Below are 19,072 nucleotides of genomic sequence, written 5' to 3' on the forward strand. Positions count from 1 at the left end.
TATATATATATATATAGACATATATTTATGGATGGAGATATAAATGTGTATAGATATATATATGTATATATATGTAAATTCATATATATATAGATATATATGTATATATGTATGCACATATAAATGTATAGATACGTGAATGTACCAATATGATTGGCAGCAGGAGCTCTGCTAAGGTTTAGAGGTGTTTAATGTTCCATTGAATTTGGAGTGATTACCAAAAATGGATCGAGTCACATTTGTTGAGATTGTATGTCACTCTAATCAACTTTAACCCCCCCATATTGATTGAACGTACTCATTATTTAAACATCTTTAAACTTTAGGACTGCTTCTTCACCGAGGAGCTTGAAGATAACTACGAGGGCATCATTCTACAACAAGAATGAGATCTACAACAACAAATCTTTCCTTAGAATTAAATAGCATGTCATAGGATTTTTAAGTTGTTTTCTTAGTGTAACATAAGTCCTCACTTCATCTTTAGGACTTTGCATAGCTTACTATGCAATTTAAGCCTTAACTTGTCTTAGGCTCCGAGGTTGTCGTTCGTCACGATGTAAACCCTCCTATCTTCCAGGCTATTTGTATAATTGTGCATACAAATGTAAGCCCTAAATAATAATAATTGACAAGATGAAACATTTAATAATTTTCTTTTCGAAATTGAAGCCAAACCATATGATAACTTGGGAAGTCACTGATATTCTTCTTAAGATCTGTAACACCATCTAGTTTTCTCCCATCAGATTCCATAATAATGTTCCAAATTTGAGTCTTTCACATCAGATTCCATAATAATGTTCCAAATTTGAGTCTATCACATTTGACACTCCTTGGTTCAATCTTTGAAAAGTCCAACCCCTTGAAATTCTTGACGATAAATCGAGAGTTTTCTTAGGTGACCTTAGTAATTTAAGATGTAATTAACTATAGGGGCTTGCCCTTATAGGAAACTTTAGAGCCCAACTTAAAATAAACCCTATCTAATCTTTCATATTAGATAGAGAAATTTGTCGGTCAACATAAATGTTCACAGACTAAAACTTATGTCATAAATTATTTAGTTTATTTAATTGATCCTCACGGATAAGTGATATGTCTATTCCTCGAAATAGGTATGTCACTTGTAGTTTCGTGCTCGCTTATTTAACTATTGTCTATATGGGATCAGTTCGGTCTCATATATTTAAAAATTAAAATATTACTTTCCAAAATTATTATATATTATATTAAATCAAATATCTTCTTCTCAAAAAAGGCGATCGACAATAAATAAGGGTATTTTCTATTTAAATTAATTTAGAAACTTAAAAATAAATATCTTGGTGTAGAAAAATCCTAAAAATAAAGTAAACATACACACAAGCTCAACGGACAGAGGAGAAAATTATGAACAAAAAATAAAAAAATAATTGCATTATATTTATTTTTAAATTATTTAAATAAATTAAAATTATTTAAATCATAACTAAATAAATATTAATCAAAAGAATGTGATATTTGGAGGGCTTACTCTTCAAGTGGTTAGGAGTGTTCTCTGAAAGCTTTAATTTCCTAGGACTTTTAGTATTATTTTAATTAAATAATTATAAAAAAATAAAATAAAAATTAGAAACATATAAAAACAAGTTTGGTAGGTTTACTGTGCTCAGAGGACCTTAAGAAAAATAAAAATCAAATTTAAAAGGTTTAAAATACATTTCTCCATTTAAAACAAATAAAAATTATTAAAAATTAGAAAAATAGAAAATAATTCAAAATATCACCAAAATATTCCCAAATCAAGAAAATAATTTTAGAAAGTCCCTATAAGAATTTGAAAGTCAGAAAAGTTATTTTTAATATAAAAATGTATTTTTCTAAGTATATAAGAATTTTTACTTAAAATGATTATATATAATAAAATAAAAATCAGAAAAGTATGAAAATTGGTTTGAATGATTCTTTAAGATCAGAGGAACTTAAGAAAAAAAATTGATGTCAAAATAAAAAGTTCATTTTTGAGCAATTTTTTAATTTAAAAATAATTAAAAATTAAAAAAATATAAATATACTTCAAAATATCACAAATTATTTCCTAACTATAGAAAACAACTTAAAAGAATTTTTTTTTAATTTTTAAAGATTTAAAATGTATTTTTAGTATTTAAATGTATTTTCCTTATTTTTGAATAAAGTAATTAAAAAAAAAATTTCATAAAAATATAAAAATAACTTTTTTAGGTTCTTTGAAGTCAGAGGGACTTATGAAAACTATAAAAATGAATTTTTAAAAATAAAATGTATTTTCTAATTATTTATTCCATAAAATCAACTATAAATTTTAAAAATTAAAATACAATTCAAAAATTCACAAAATTTATTCCTAGTAGTCCTCGAACCTTGGTAAACCTCCTAAAATTTTCTTAATGAAAGAAAGGATATTTTGGTTAACTAAATTAATTAGCTTCAAAAATTCCTATTTTTTGGACAAAAATAATTATTAAAAATTAGATAAAAATTAAGAAAATATAAAATCTTTGCTGATGTGTAAATTAACCCATGATTATGGCAACAACAAATTTTCAAAGTCTTTGGAGTTGAATTTAAGGAATTATGAAATAAGGAACCCTAAGGGTAAAATAGTATTTATGGAATTTTGAACTCCAAATTAAAATTTTGGTCAAATGAAATGATAAATGTGTAATGATTATGATGATTAACTCTCTGAAATGATTGAAACACAAAGGGTTAAAGGGTAGGAACCAATTCACTTAATTTTCTACAAATGAAAAAATTGTAATTAATCAAATTATTATAAGTTGGAGGATAATTAAATCTTTGATGATCCTAATTTGAGAGGCTTGAGTTAGAAAGATAATAACTCACTAATTTTAAGCCTCAAATTAATGGTAAAATGATAATACAATCCTTTAATAAGAATTAAGTTCATTTCATTTAACATTTTTCAAAATCACAAATTTACTCATAGAGACTTAAGTGGTTGGTAGTGAACTGGGGTTAAGCTAAAAATCATTTAATGAGGTTTAGAAAAGAAATACAATTAATCACAAACTCCTTTAAAACACTACAAAGTCAAGTTCAATTACAAAGGGTACAAAATTTCTTAATGATTAAGTTTACCCTAAAGGGTACTTATTTATAGTCCTTAAATATCACATCAAATAAATGACTAGTTTCCCTACTTATGGGTCAATTTAAACACTAAAGTTCACTGAGCATATTTTAAAACATTACAACTAAATCTTAACGTAATCTATGATTGATTAATTTAACGAGGTAATGAGATCAAAAGAACTGAAAATAATTGTTGACCTCATTTTTGGTTGAGGTCTAGTTTTTTTTCTCTTTAGTAGCCTATGGTCTAGCCATATGATTTTCCTGTTGACTATTCCTAGAGGACTAGAAAAGGAACCCTCACAATTAGAAATTTCAACTTTTTCTTTGCTCAACTTAAAATTTCACATATTGGTCCTAACCTTTAGCACTTAATAGGTGATGTCAGTATAAGAAAACTCAAGTGGAGTCTCCCATAAGATGACCAGACCTTAGGACTGACCCTGGGTGGTCTGGTGATGGTTGAAATGGCACACACTAAACTTTCTTGCATACCCCACTTGATTTGGTCCCATGATTCCTTTTGGAAAACTTATATGAATGAACCTATACCCCTAGTCTTTATCTAAGAGGGTTAGGACCAGCATATTGAGCATCCAAAATGAGTTCTCACATGGCTCATATTGGTTTGGCATGGCTTCATGGCTTACTTGCCCATTCTAGCCCAAAAATCACCAAATCACCAAAATACCCCTACAACCGTAATCTTCACCAAAATTCCTAAAATTACCCAAACTACTCAAATTTGCCCAAAAATCACTCAAACCACTCACCACTACCTAAATTGACCAAAACCACTACCTAAATTGACCAAAATACCACTACCTAAATTGACCAAAATTCACCAAATTCCCAAAATACCCCCAAAATTGCAAAAAATTACCAAAATGCCCCTCATGACCCAAAAATTCCAAAATCATCCCAAATATTTCTAATTTTTTTTTAGCCATCACATTGACCCAATTTGACCAAAAGCCCCAATTTGTCCTTAAAGATCCAAATTTCCCCAAATTAGCCTCAATCTCGGCCTAATTGACCCCAATCTTGCCCAATTTCAATTCCAAACCAAAATTTTGTATCCATAATCATAGTCTAAATAGAATTCAAGCTCAATTTGACCCAATTAAAAGCTCAATTTCATCCACATAAAAAAGCCCCAATTTTGACTATATGACTAAATCCACCAAATTGGCCTTTCAATTCAATTCAAAATCATTTGAAATTCTTCCAAATCCTTCATGATATATTCCTACATCAAATTCAACATTCAATTGACCCAAATTTTATCCCAAATTCAATCTCAATTCTTAAAGCCCAAGCCCACTATGTTTAAGTCAAAAAGCCCAATTTCAATCAAAAGCCCATATGATGATTTTTCTCCCCATCATCCATTCAATTAAAATCACTCCCTAAGTTTCAAATTCATGATAAAATCATTCCAAATCAAGACTCATGACAAAATTCACCAAAAATGCCAAATAAATCCAAAAATCCCTTCTCATGAAAATTAATCAAGCCACACGCAAGCCATGAAACATGAAGCCACTCCCAAGCCATAGGTAAGTCATGTGAGCCTTGCCACGTCATCAAACTATTAATGGCAAGAGTACAAGCCACTTTTAAGCTTCTTTAAAAGGGTTTTTAACCCTTAGAGCTCTTTGGACTCAAGGCAAGCTTTTGGAAGCAAGCTTTTGGAAGCACGGAAGCACCCAATTGATGCCACACCTCTTGGGCAAAGGTATTGAAATCTCCCCTTAAACTGAGCTTTATTTAATTCTCCATACTTATAGACTTGATTTAAGGCTTGATTAACTGTATGAATATATTCTCCTAGTCAAGACGAGTCTATAGGAATAAACCACACTTAATTTGGTTAAGTATCGAGAGAGATATTAAGGTTTGAAGTTGGATGATTTTTAGGCTAGAGACTTGGGGACGATGAACGGATGCCGTCCATTTTTGCGTGAATCAGAAGAACGATCGTGATGAAGCCGAACGAGGGAATGAAGTGGAACAACTGGACGTGTGGCGGCTGAGTCAGAAGACAGCTCTGAACCAAAAGACGCCACGTGGAGCTTCGGAGTTGCCTAGGATGAGGTGGCGCCGCGTCACTTAAGTAGAAAAACAGGGATTTAATTAATTTAATTAATAGCCAAAACTTTAAAAATTCATATCTTGGGGTAAACTTTAAAAATTCATATCTGCCAAAACTTTAAAAATTCATATCTTGGTGTAAAAAAATCGAAAAAATAAAATAAAAATACCATCTTGCTCAGTGAACAGAGGAGAACAATGTGAAATATTTTCATATTTATTTGATGCATATATAATTTTTAATTAATTACATGGTGTATATAATTTTTAATTAATTACATTTTTAATTAATTACATGGTGTTTTTTTTTATTTTGATTCTCCATTTGCATATACATTTCACCATGACATGATTTTTGGGATTTTGATTCTCTCTATCACGAGGGATATTCCTTGATTTCTCCAGGGTTAGGGAAGATCTCTAGATAGAGATCTCTATTTTTCAAGTGTATCATGCTTGTTTTGATAAAATAATTATAAAAGTTAAAATACTCATAAAAAAATATAAAATTTATTTTGGTAGCTTCACTGTAATTAGAGGATCCTAGACAAAAATATGAACTTGGTCTAACTCTTTAAAAATATTCCTAATTATTACCCACCCTAAAAAATAAAATTAAATTAATTTGGAGTAATTATAAATGTAAATGACATAAAAATCATTCTTTATTGTGATTTAATATTATAAGAGCTTCCCATAAAAATTTCAAGTCAATTGGAGTTAATTTGACCACTCAAATGAATTAATCAAGTGAAATTATATTTTTAGCATTAAAATAATTATAATAATTAAAATAAAACTAAAAAAAATCACCAAGTTGGTTTTGGGAGCTCCTTATGACTAGAGAAACCTAAGAAAAATAAAATTGAAATTAAAATAAATACTTCATTTTTGAGCTATTTTTTGGTATTTAAATAATTAAATATTTATAAAAATCATAAAAATTGTAAAATTGTAAATACACAATAAAATGTCACATTTGAATTTTTGATCATTTAGAACCAATTAAAACAATTTTTCTAATTTTCTAAGTTAAGATATTAATTTCTAAAGGCTTAAAATGAATTTTCTCTAATTTCTCACTAAAATAATTCTAATAGTTAAAATATAAATAAAAAAAATATGAAATTTATTTTTCTGGGTTTTCTAAACTTAGAGAGATTTAATAAAAATATAAAACTTAATTTTTTACTTAAAAATAGTTTTTTACTTAAAAAGTATTTTATATTTAATTAATGCTCAAAACAAATAAATAATTTTAACAATTAAATTAAACCTCTAAAAATTATGAAAATTGGTCCAAGTGGTTTGCTAACCTAGATGAATGTCTAATAATTTTATTAAGGACAGAGGTTTTGTTTTGATTGAGTTATTAAATTTTGATTGAATAACTCTATTTTTGCATTAAAAATAATTATAAAATTAAATAAATTCAGAAAAATCACATTTTCTCCTCTGGTGTTTTAATTAACCTATGAATGGGGTAACTTGAAATTTTCAAGTCATTTGAGTTTACTTTAATGAATTATAGGGTATTAATTAGGGGCAAAAGAGTAATTTTGAATTTTAAGGCTTAACTAATATTTAGGCTTAATCAAAGAGCTAAATGTGCAAAAAATGATCTTAATTGATATATTTTGAGGATTGGAACATGAAAGGGATAAATGGTAGCAACCAATCTCATTTTGGTCTTATAAAGGATAAATTTGTAATTTCTTAAAATTAAAAAAATTCAGAAGAATATTTAAAAAGAAAAGATATTAAGGTGAGGGGTTTGGCTTTTGGAAGATCATAACTCACTAATTTTAAGCCCCAAATTAATGGTTTTAAAATGACTTATAATTCATGATAAGGATTAAATGTGTAAACATTTAAATCTTTTTCTAAAATTACAAATCTACCCATTAAATATTTAAGGGCTTGTGGTGAGCTAGGCTTAATCAAAATTTTGTTTAATGAGATCTAAGAAATAATCTACAAATTATTTAAAATTTTTAAAAACACTACGAGCCCCTCTTTAAAATTAAAGTACTAAGCTCCTTAATTAAACGAAGTTGCCCCTAAAGGTCTTTTACCTATATAATTTATAAATAAAAGATCAAGTGATAATTACTCCATCCTTAGGGTTGGCTAGAACATAACTCATTGAGCATAAGGGTATGATAGGGATGATTTATTAAGCAACATAATGAGTTTAAATACACTCGGGAATTTTTGAGGGATTTTGAGATGTCTGGGGCTGACCTCTAGATCCTTCTCATACTCTTTTGGATACCTTGAAATATGATTAAACTCATTATGCCTTGTTTAAGAAATCATCTATACACTTAAATGAATAGGATCCATTAAGATATGACATAGGGTCTGGTAGATATACCTTAAAGTTGTACTTCCTACTCTTTTTACAAGCATACGGTACACTTTTATAGTTTACAACATCTTCTTTTCCTGAACTTTTTTACTGTACTTCTCCTTCTCATGAACTTGCATGTTAAACAACAATGTCATCCTGCATGTCAAAACCAAAACTGTTAGGATAGTCGCACAACTGAAACCAAAACTAAAATCAAACAAGATAAAATTCACCGTCACAACAGTCCAAATATAAGACAACTCAAAATTTAATCATAAAAATCACAAAAGAAAAATTGCAACTAAAATAAAATATCTCTATCAGATGATCAGGAATCCCTCGGAGGGGTAACCTATGGTTGCTAACGACATTTCCCATGTTCTAAATGAAAGTATGGAACTCATTAAGTTGAGTTTAATAAATTCATTTGGACTAAGTGAATCTGAAAGAAAATAGTGGTACCAGAATGAGGAAACCGTAGTATCATAACTGGTGTCGCTCTAATCAATTTTAATATGCCTCATAATATTTAAATAACCATAACCTTAGGAACGATTGATTTGACATCATGACTTGACATACGAGAAGATGTGACTTCTAAAACATGATATTATTCTCATCTCCTCAATTGACATTTATAAAACTAAAACTTGCTACAACGAGGAGCTTAGAGCTAGCATCATGGGCAACACTACCATTTTCAACAGCAAATCATGTCTACACCAGCTAAACACTTCCTTAGAGTTAAACAACAATCCATAAGACTTTGAGATTGTTTGCTTATGCAGCATAAATCCTCAAATTATTTTTAGGCCTTTGTATGATTATACTATACATATAAACCCTAATTCATCTTAGGATTCCGAGGTTTTTCTTCGTTATGGCCTAAATCCTCACATCTTTCAGGCTATTTGTGTGATTGTTTCACGCGAATGTAAGCCATAATTAATAAAATGTGCAGGATGAAACAACTAAATAATTTCTCTTCGAAACTGAAACCAAACAATAGGATAGCTTGGAAAGTCACTGATGTTCTCCTCAGGATCTGTGACATCCTCAGGATCCATGACACCCCCTAGTTTTTCCTTTGGATTTTACAATAAAATGTTCTAAATTTGAGTCAATCCCTTTTCACACCTCTACGTCCGATCTCATGTCTGATCTCATTGATCTCATTGAAAAGTCTTATTCCTTTGAAATCCTTGAAGATAATATCACCTGATTTTTATCGAGAGTTTTCTTAGACGACTTTGGTTATCTAAGATGTAATTAACTATAGGGGTTTTCCCTTATAGAAAGCTTTTTCGAACCCAGCTTAATATAAACCTTATTTAATCCTTCATATTAAATAGGGGAACTTGTCGAGTTATAATAAAAATGGTTTCGCAGACTTAACGAATGTCATACAATCATTAGTTTATTTAATCGAGCCTACCAGTAAGTGATATGTCTATCCTTCAGAATGAATACATTACTTGTGGTATTATACTCTTTTATTTAAACTACTGGGGATATGAGATCGGTCCGGCCTTGTATTTTCCAAAATCCAAAATACTACTTTTTTTTCAAATTATATATATTAAATTAATTTAAAACGAGTGTTGGGATATCCATCCTAGCAGCCAACAACTTCACAACTCCTCAACCAAAATTGTGCTGACAATAATCCAGAAGATTATAAAGCTATTTAGGGTTATGCCCGGAACACTTTTGAAAGATCTTGGATATTACAAAGGGAATTTGAACTTATTATACTCTATTGAAGAAAATCCTCCTCTAATTTCATAGGGTTCCACCAAGATATGATTCGGGAGTCGTTAACTCACAGTTTCAATAAGATATCATATACTACTCATCCTACATTTAAACCCAATGTTCAAGGATTTGAGTCTTGTTTAAGGTACTTAAACCCTTGTGAGCAAATGAGAATATTTGTTTATGTCACATATGGATCATTAGACTAGTATAAGTTAGAGGACTAGGTGGAGAGGGTTATGAGAACATCAATATGTATGATAAGCATGCGATACAAAGTTGAATTTAGAATAGTATCTCCTACCTCGAGGATTCTCAATAAGGGGAGAATAAGATCGATGATACTACTCACTAACTTTTGGTAAAAGTTGCCCCTAGCTTTTTTAGGCTGCGGGTAGTCTGAGCCTAATTGGGATGATTAGGTTTTGGACTACCTCTTTTTGTCAAAATACTTATATACATACAATACAACACAAAAAATCCTTTTGTGATATATTTACTTTTTCCTGCCGAGTAAAATCTACATGCATGAAATCATAAAAGATTTTTGACAAAAACTTATAAAGGTCCCCGAGCTAATTACTTGGATCGAGGTTACTAGAATTCTAATTGAGAGATACATCACTCAACCCTTTCCTGAGGAAATATGGATTGGCTCTACTCACAATGAGTATTGGCAACAAGTTGTTATGGAACAAAATCCTTATTACTGTGGTCATTGTAGAATATTTGGCCACCAAGTTGAAAATTTTTATATAGTTAACCTTAAATTAATAAGGGAAACTCCATATAATAGGAAAGAGGATGTTGAAATCGGGAAGATCAATTGGTGGAATAGAATTCTAATCCTACATTCCCTGAAGAAGTTATTTAGTTAATGGACGCATAGAAAACTCGTCACCAGTTTAAAGGCGTGACCTTTAATTTGGAAGTGAACCAAACTCAACCCGAGGAAGGGAATCTAAATTTAGATAAGGAAAAAAATTTAGACCCACAAGTGGTAGATACTGAGGATTTGCATAGAGAACTTCTTAGAACTTGTTATGTTCATTCTTACCTTAGAAATTGTGATTTAATAAGAATGATGAGATGACATATTGAAGATGGCATGTGGGATATAACACCAATGGGATTAGTTGAAGTAAATGTCAATAATGTTGTTTGGTAGGACTTAAAAAAGGAGTGGTTGGTACAAAAATCCAGGATGAAAAAAAAAAACAAAGGAAACCAAAAAACTAAACAATTTATGTTAGAAGGTGGTACTAGGTGATCTAGTTATGAATCTTACTGATCTGGGTGGAATTTTATTTTGAAAAATATGATATCTAACAAATATTGGGAGAGGTTCCTGAGTAGTTGGAGGGAAAATGATAAAAAACATGATATCCAACAAATTGGAGTGGATTATTTTAAGTAGTTATTCTCATTTCAATGTTTGTTAGAGCCTAATATTGACAATTCTCTTTTTGAAAGTTGTAGAACATACACAGAGGGGCTTTATTTTACTAAGGTTCTTGAGGAGTTAGAGGTGTAGAATGCAATTAAGTTCATTGATAGTTATAAAGTTGTTGGTTTGACATCCCATGGTCTTTCTTCCTTTGGATTTTACAATAAAATGTTCTAAATTTGAGTCATTTCCCCTTCACACCTCTTTGTCTGATCTCATTGAAAAGTCTTATTCCTTTGAAATCCTTGAAGATAATATCACCTGATTTTTATCGAGAGTTTTCTTAGACGACTTTGGTTATCTAAGATGTAATTAACTATAGGGGTTTTTCCTTATAGAAAGCTTTTTCGAACCCAGCTTAATATAAACCTTATTTAATCCTTCATATTAAATAGGGGAACTTGTCGAGTTATAATAAAAATGGTTTCGCAGACTTAACGAATGTCATACAATCATTAGTTTATTTAATCGAGCCTACCAGTAAGTGATATGTCTATCCTTCAGAATGAATACATTACTTGTGGTATTATACTCTTTTATTTAAACTACTGGGGATATGAGATCGGTCCGGCCTTGTATTTTCCAAAATCCAAAATACTACTTTTTTTTCAAATTATATATATTAAATTAATTTAAAACGAGTGTTGGGATATCCATCCTAGCAGCCAACAACTTCACAACTCCTCAACCAAAATTGTGCTGACAATAATCCAGAAGATTATAAAGCTATTTAGGGTTATGCCCGGAACACTTTTGAAAGATCTTGGATATTACAAAGGGAATTTGAACTTATTATACTCTATTGAAGAAAATCCTCCTCTAATTTCATAGGGTTCCACCAAGATATGATTCGGGAGTCGTTAACTCACAGTTTCAATAAGATATCATATACTACTCATCCTACATTTAAACCCAATGTTCAAGGATTTGAGTCTTGTTTAAGGTACTTAAACCCTTGTGAGCAAATGAGAATATTTGTTTATGTCACATATGGATCATTAGACTAGTATAAGTTAGAGGACTAGGTGGAGAGGGTTATGAGAACATCAATATGTATGATAAGCATGCGATACAAAGTTGAATTTAGAATAGTATCTCCTACCTCGAGGATTCTCAATAAGGGGAGAATAAGATCGATGATACTACTCACTAACTTTTGGTAAAAGTTGCCCCTAGCTTTTTTAGGCTGCGGGTAGTCTGAGCCTAATTGGGATGATTAGGTTTTGGACTACCTCTTTTTGTCAAAATACTTATATACATACAATACAACACAAAAAATCCTTTTGTGATATATTTACTTTTTCCTGCCGAGTAAAATCTACATGCATGAAATCATAAAAGATTTTTGACAAAAACTTATAAAGGTCCCCGAGCTAATTACTTGGATCGAGGTTACTAGAATTCTAATTGAGAGATACATCACTCAACCCTTTCCTGAGGAAATATGGATTGGCTCTACTCACAATGAGTATTGGCAACAAGTTGTTATGGAACAAAATCCTTATTACTGTGGTCATTGTAGAATATTTGGCCACCAAGTTGAAAATTTTTATATAGTTAACCTTAAATTAATAAGGGAAACTCCATATAATAGGAAAGAGGATGTTGAAATCGGGAAGATCAATTGGTGGAATAGAATTCTAATCCTACATTCCCTGAAGAAGTTATTTAGTTAATGGACGCATAGAAAACTCGTCACCAGTTTAAAGGCGTGACCTTTAATTTGGAAGTGAACCAAACTCAACCCGAGGAAGGGAATCTAAATTTAGATAAGGAAAAAAATTTAGACCCACAAGTGGTAGATACTGAGGATTTGCATAGAGAACTTCTTAGAACTTGTTATGTTCATTCTTACCTTAGAAATTGTGATTTAATAAGAATGATGAGATGACATATTGAAGATGGCATGTGGGATATAACACCAATGGGATTAGTTGAAGTAAATGTCAATAATGTTGTTTGGTAGGACTTAAAAAAGGAGTGGTTGGTACAAAAATCCAGGATGAAAAAAAAAAACAAAGGAAACCAAAAAACTAAACAATTTATGTTAGAAGGTGGTATTAGGTGATCTAGTTATGAATCTTACTGATCTGGGTGGAATTTTATTTTGAAAAATATGATATCTAACAAATATTGGGAGAGGTTCCTGAGTAGTTGGAGGGAAAATGATAAAAAACATGATATCCAACAAATTGGAGTGGATTATTTTAAGTAGTTATTCTCATTTCAATGTTTGTTAGAGCCTAATATTGACAATTCTCTTTTTGAAAGTTGTAGAACATACACAGAGGGGCTTTATTTTACTAAGGTTCTTGAGGAGTTAGAGGTGTGGAATGCAATTAAGTTCATTGATAGTTATAAAGTTGTTGGTTTGACATCCCATGGTCTTTCTTCCTTTGGATTTTACAATAAAATGTTCTAAATTTGAGTCATTTCCCCTTCACACCTCTTTGTCTGATCTCATTGAAAAGTCTTATTCCTTTGAAATCCTTGAAGATAATATCACCTGATTTTTATCGAGAGTTTTCTTAGACGACTTTGGTTATCTAAGATGTAATTAACTATAGGGGTTTTCCCTTATAGAAAGCTTTTTCGAACCCAGCTTAATATAAACCTTATTTAATCCTTCATATTAAATAGGGGAACTTGTCGAGTTATAATAAAAATGGTTTCGCAGACTTAACGAATGTCATACAATCATTAGTTTATTTAATCGAGCCTACCAGTAAGTGATATGTCTATCCTTCAGAATGAATACATTACTTGTGGTATTATACTCTTTTATTTAAACTACTGGGGATATGAGATCGGTCCGGCCTTGTATTTTCCAAAATCCAAAATACTACTTTTTTTTCAAATTATATATATTAAATTAATTTAAAACGAGTGTTGGGATATCCATCCTAGCAGCCAACAACTTCACAACTCCTCAACCAAAATTGTGCTGACAATAATCCAGAAGATTATAAAGCTATTTAGGGTTATGCCCGGAACACTTTTGAAAGATCTTGGATATTACAAAGGGAATTTGAACTTATTATACTCTATTGAAGAAAATCCTCCTCTAATTTCATAGGGTTCCACCAAGATATGATTCGGGAGTCGTTAACTCACAGTTTCAATAAGATATCATATACTACTCATCCTACATTTAAACCCAATGTTCAAGGATTTGAGTCTTGTTTAAGGTACTTAAACCCTTGTGAGCAAATGAGAATATTTGTTTATGTCACATATGGATCATTAGACTAGTATAAGTTAGAGGACTAGGTGGAGAGGGTTATGAGAACATCAATATGTATGATAAGCATGCGATACAAAGTTGAATTTAGAATAGTATCTCCTACCTCGAGGATTCTCAATAAGGGGAGAATAAGATCGATGATACTACTCACTAACTTTTGGTAAAAGTTGCCCCTAGCTTTTTTAGGCTGCGGGTAGTCTGAGCCTAATTGGGATGATTAGGTTTTGGACTACCTCTTTTTGTCAAAATACTTATATACATACAATACAACACAAAAAATCCTTTTGTGATATATTTACTTTTTCCTGCCGAGTAAAATCTACATGCATGAAATCATAAAAGATTTTTGACAAAAACTTATAAAGGTCCCCGAGCTAATTACTTGGATCGAGGTTACTAGAATTCTAATTGAGAGATACATCACTCAACCCTTTCCTGAGGAAATATGGATTGGCTCTACTCACAATGAGTATTGGCAACAAGTTGTTATGGAACAAAATCCTTATTACTGTGGTCATTGTAGAATATTTGGCCACCAAGTTGAAAATTTTTATATAGTTAACCTTAAATTAATAAGGGAAACTCCATATAATAGGAAAGAGGATGTTGAAATCGGGAAGATCAATTGGTGGAATAGAATTCTAATCCTACATTCCCTGAAGAAGTTATTTAGTTAATGGACGCATAGAAAACTCGTCACCAGTTTAAAGGCGTGACCTTTAATTTGGAAGTGAACCAAACTCAACCCGAGGAAGGGAATCTAAATTTAGATAAGGAAAAAAATTTAGACCCACAAGTGGTAGATACTGAGGATTTGCATAGAGAACTTCTTAGAACTTGTTATGTTCATTCTTACCTTAGAAATTGTGATTTAATAAGAATGATGAGATGACATATTGAAGATGGCATGTGGGATATAACACCAATGGGATTAGTTGAAGTAAATGTCAATAATGTTGTTTGGTAGGACTTAAAAAAGGAGTGGTTGGTACAAAAATCCAGGATGAAAAAAAAAAACAAAGGAAACCAAAAAACTAAACAATTTATGTTAGAAGGTGGTATTAGGTGATCTAGTTACAGAAAAGTATAATCACTTCCAAGAGGTTGTGGATAAAATCAGAGTGCACATAAACTATTGGACCAATTATTTCCCATCCTTTGGAAAAAAAAGTTAATTTAATCAAAAGCATTCTAAACTTCACACCACTTTATACATTATAAGTTATAAAGAAGAAGAAAAAAAATTAAGCTCGGGTTGAGAAATTGTTTAACAGTTTCCTTTGGTATGGTATGTCCAAGAATGTGCATTGGGCAAGTTGGAAGAAGTTATGTAAAGCTATGAAGGTTGAGGACTTGGTTTTCAAGGCCTTAATAACCTCTCTCATATTAATTATATGAAAATTTGGGTTAAACTTAGATAACAATTAAGTTCATTGATAGTTATAAAGTTGTTGGTTTATTATGAGTATACTTCTGAATCTTACAAAAATGTTGGCAATATGTTAAAGGATCTATTGTTTCCGCTGTGTAAGACTTCTTCCTGGGGGCTAATCCACACAAATATTTTCTTACTTCTACAATTGCTCTTATCCTAAAGACACAACAAAAAGAAATTTGGAACCACTTCTGACTTATAAGTCTGACTTCTATTATATCTAAGGTGATAATTAAAATTATTGTTAAATAATTATAACCCCGTCTTCCTCAACTAATTACTTCTAATCAATTTGCATTCAAAAAAGGGAGGAACATCATTGAAAACAGTTTACTGTGTTGGGAATTGATCAGTGAACTAGATAAAAAAATTAGGGAAGGAAATATGATTATCAAGCTAGACATAAAAAAGGCTTTTGACACCATTGATTGGAATTTTATTTTTGCTCTATTTCAGGCAAGAGGCTTCAACAAAAAATTATGCAATCTTATTAGCATGTGGCTTAGTAGCAATTATTGTACTGTATTGATCAATGGATGCTATTGTGGTTATTTTCAAACTTAGAGGGGTATTAATCGAAGGTATCCACTGTCACCAACTATTTTTATCTTAGTTTTTTATTATTGTTCCAAAATTGTCAATAGATTACAGTGAATTTTGGCTTATACCTGATACACTCATAAAGTCAATCAGTTGTCTTTCATCTTGCTTATGTAGATGATATGATCCTATTTTCCAATGCTAGTAAATAGTCTATTAAGAAAATTTGGGACACACTTCAGAAGTTTGAAAATTATTATGGTATGGAGTTTAATAAATCAATATGCAGCTTCTATGTCGGTATGAAGATCTCTTTGAGAATAAGGAACTAGATTTTTGACTTCGTTGGCTTCAATTATCCTAAACTTCCATTAAATTACCTAAAAATCAAATTGTTGAAAGGCACAAAAAAGTATAATCACTTCCAAGAGGTTGTGGATAAAATCAGAGTGCACATAAACTATTGGACCAATTATTTCCCATCCTTTGGAAAAAAAAGTTAATTTAATCAAAAGCATTCTAAACTTCACACCACTTTATACATTATAAGTTATAAAGAAGAAGAAAAAAAATTAAGCTCGGGTTGAGAAATTGTTTAACAGTTTCCTTTGGTATGGTATGTCCAAGAATGTGCATTGGACAAGTTGAAAGAAGCTATGTAAAGCTATGGAGGCTGAGGACTTGGTTATCAAGGCCTTAATAACCTCTCTTATATTAATAATATGAAATTTTGGATTAAATTTGGCTCACAAGAGCCTCTTTGGGTAGTTTTCATTAAACAAAAGTATTGTGCTTCTAAACAACCTTCTCAAATTTCCTTTAAATGTGGTGACTTAGCTTTTTGGAAGGGCATGTTGAAAGCTAGAAGTGATGCTGAAGACATGATTGTGTGGAATTTGGGTGAGAGTCTTGTTAGCTTTTGGCAAGATAATTGGTGTTTAGATGGTTCTCTTGCTTTTTTTGTTCCTGATTGTCCTAGTAACCAACAGTTGCTAATTAAAGACATTTTGGTTGGTGATGTATGGATGAAAGACAAATTGAATGATTTGGTTCCTAGTCATGTGGCTGATTACATTGTTAATATTCTCATATTGTATTCTATGAAGGATAAATTTATCATTAAGGGTGCTCAATGCTGCTCCATTGCTTAAAATTTTTTATTTTTCTAAGAAACTTCATGTGCATCTTGAGGTGGTTTGGGGTAAACTCATTTGGAAGGGTGGTCTCTCCCCATATATGGTTTTCTTCCCTTATAGATTATTGTACAAGCTATTGCCAATTGATGAAATTATGAAATTAAATGGCTTTAAGTTTCCCTCAAGATACTATTTATGTAGATTTGAGGAAGAGACACTGAATCTTTTGTTCTTTTCTTATATTCGCTCTTTACAGGTTGGAAGTTGGTGGGGAAGTAATTTAATATTTGTTGCCTTGATAGCGGTTATTCGGATCTGGAGCACTGTATTCACAATTAGGTGTATAATGATTCAAACAACATACATCTGCTTAAAATTATACCTTCCATTGTGATATTGTTTATTTGGATGGCAAGGAATGATGCTAAACAAGACAAATAGTGAGGGATCTTTTGTTTACCTCACATAATGTTATTGCTTTTGTGTCTAAGATAATATTATATGGGAAGCAATAAGCTCATCTTTTTCTATGGCCTCAAATATATGTTCCACAACATGAATTTGCATGTTATCTTATAAGAGTAGAAAGTTGAAGCTAATCTTGTGGAAAAAACCAATCAAACCTTGGATTAAAGTTAACACAGATGATAATTGGAGTAAAAAAAAGGCTGGTGAGTGGGGAATTTTTTTAGAACATGAGAGAAAGCTTAGGCTATTTTTTCAAGTTCCATGTATGGTCGTTGATTGTGTGGAAGCTGAAGCATGAGCTACTTTGTTCTCTTTTATGATTGCAATTAAAATGCAGTTGAAATTTATTAACTTCAAAATGGACTCTCTTTCAATGGTGGTTCAACTGCTACTTGGTCTATCACTATTATTAGGAAGAGAATTGTCAAACTCCTCCACCAAGTTATGGTGTTCTGGACTAATCTGCATAGGTAAGGTAATACATTTGCTGACAAATTGGCAAAAAATGGCTCTATTGGCATTTGATTTTTGATATGCTTCCTCCTTTTTTAAAAGTTCTTTTAAATAGGGATTCCCTCGGATTACCTTTTGTTAGATGGTAACTTTGGACCCATTGTTTTCTTTTGGGCATGATTAATGAAAGTTATATCTTTTATGTCAAAAAAAATAAATAAATGTATAGATATGTATGTATATACATGTATCTACATATGTGCATGTATATGTGTGTGTGTGTGTGTGTACATGTGTGTCTATACATGTATGTAGATATATGTGTGTACATACATATATACATGTATCTATAGATGTATGTATATACATGTGTGTACATACATATATACATGTATCTATAGATGAAGATGAATGTAAATACATGTGTGTGTGTGTGTGTGTGTGTGTGTGTGTGTGTGTGTGTACAAGTATATGTATACATATGCATGTAGACATATGTGCATCTATGTGTGTGTATACATTTTAAATTGACAACGATCGAACTAAAATTATGAACTTATTAGTATAAGAAAATTACAAAATAATAGTGCAGCTCATTAAAATGCCGATATAGTTAAACCTAAGAAAATTTTCTGATGTATCAGGGGTTGGTACAAAAAAAATGAATTAAAAAAAAAAGCTTCTCATAAAATAAACCAAAGGGAAAGCAGTAACCCATCAACCTTAGGGGCAACAAAAGAGCATCCTCAAAATCTTAGCTTGGTGAGGCGCTAGTGTCTGCGCTTGGCATTGTACCTGACGGTGTTGTCTATTCTCATGCGAGTCCAATGGGGAATAGGCCTGTTCTGCTTCTTCTTCGTGAGCTTCTTCTTGATTCGTAAAGTTTTGAATGAGGGCATCTTCTCTGCAACACCTAACAAAGGGGCGGAGGTGGAGGTGGAAACCACCATGTGTGTGTATGCATGTATGTCTATTCATGTATGTAGATATATGTATACACACACACACACACACACACACACACACA

At 31.2% G+C, this 19,072-nt stretch overlaps 1 protein-coding gene across 1 annotated transcript; it reads right to left on the minus strand.

The window, feature by feature from the left end:
• Nucleotides 1-18,815: 18,815 nt before the first annotated feature.
• LOC110033085 (60S ribosomal protein L39-like) lies at nt 18,816-18,944 on the minus strand. Its single transcript, XM_020736948.1, has one exon. It carries the CDS (start codon nt 18,942-18,944, stop codon nt 18,816-18,818), a length of 129 nt encoding a protein of 42 aa, XP_020592607.1.
• Nucleotides 18,945-19,072: the final 128 nt, after the last annotated feature.

The sequence above is a fragment of the Phalaenopsis equestris genome, unplaced genomic scaffold, assembly GCF_001263595.1.
Source record: "Phalaenopsis equestris unplaced genomic scaffold, ASM126359v1 Scaffold001091, whole genome shotgun sequence".
In the NCBI taxonomy this organism is placed as follows: domain Eukaryota; kingdom Viridiplantae; phylum Streptophyta; class Magnoliopsida; order Asparagales; family Orchidaceae; genus Phalaenopsis; species Phalaenopsis equestris.

Bases quoted from the DNA above. Each gene is read 5' to 3' on its own strand.
- LOC110033085 (XM_020736948.1), bottom strand. From the start codon at position 18,944: ATGCCCTCATTCAAAACTTTACGAATCAAGAAGAAGCTCACGAAGAAG.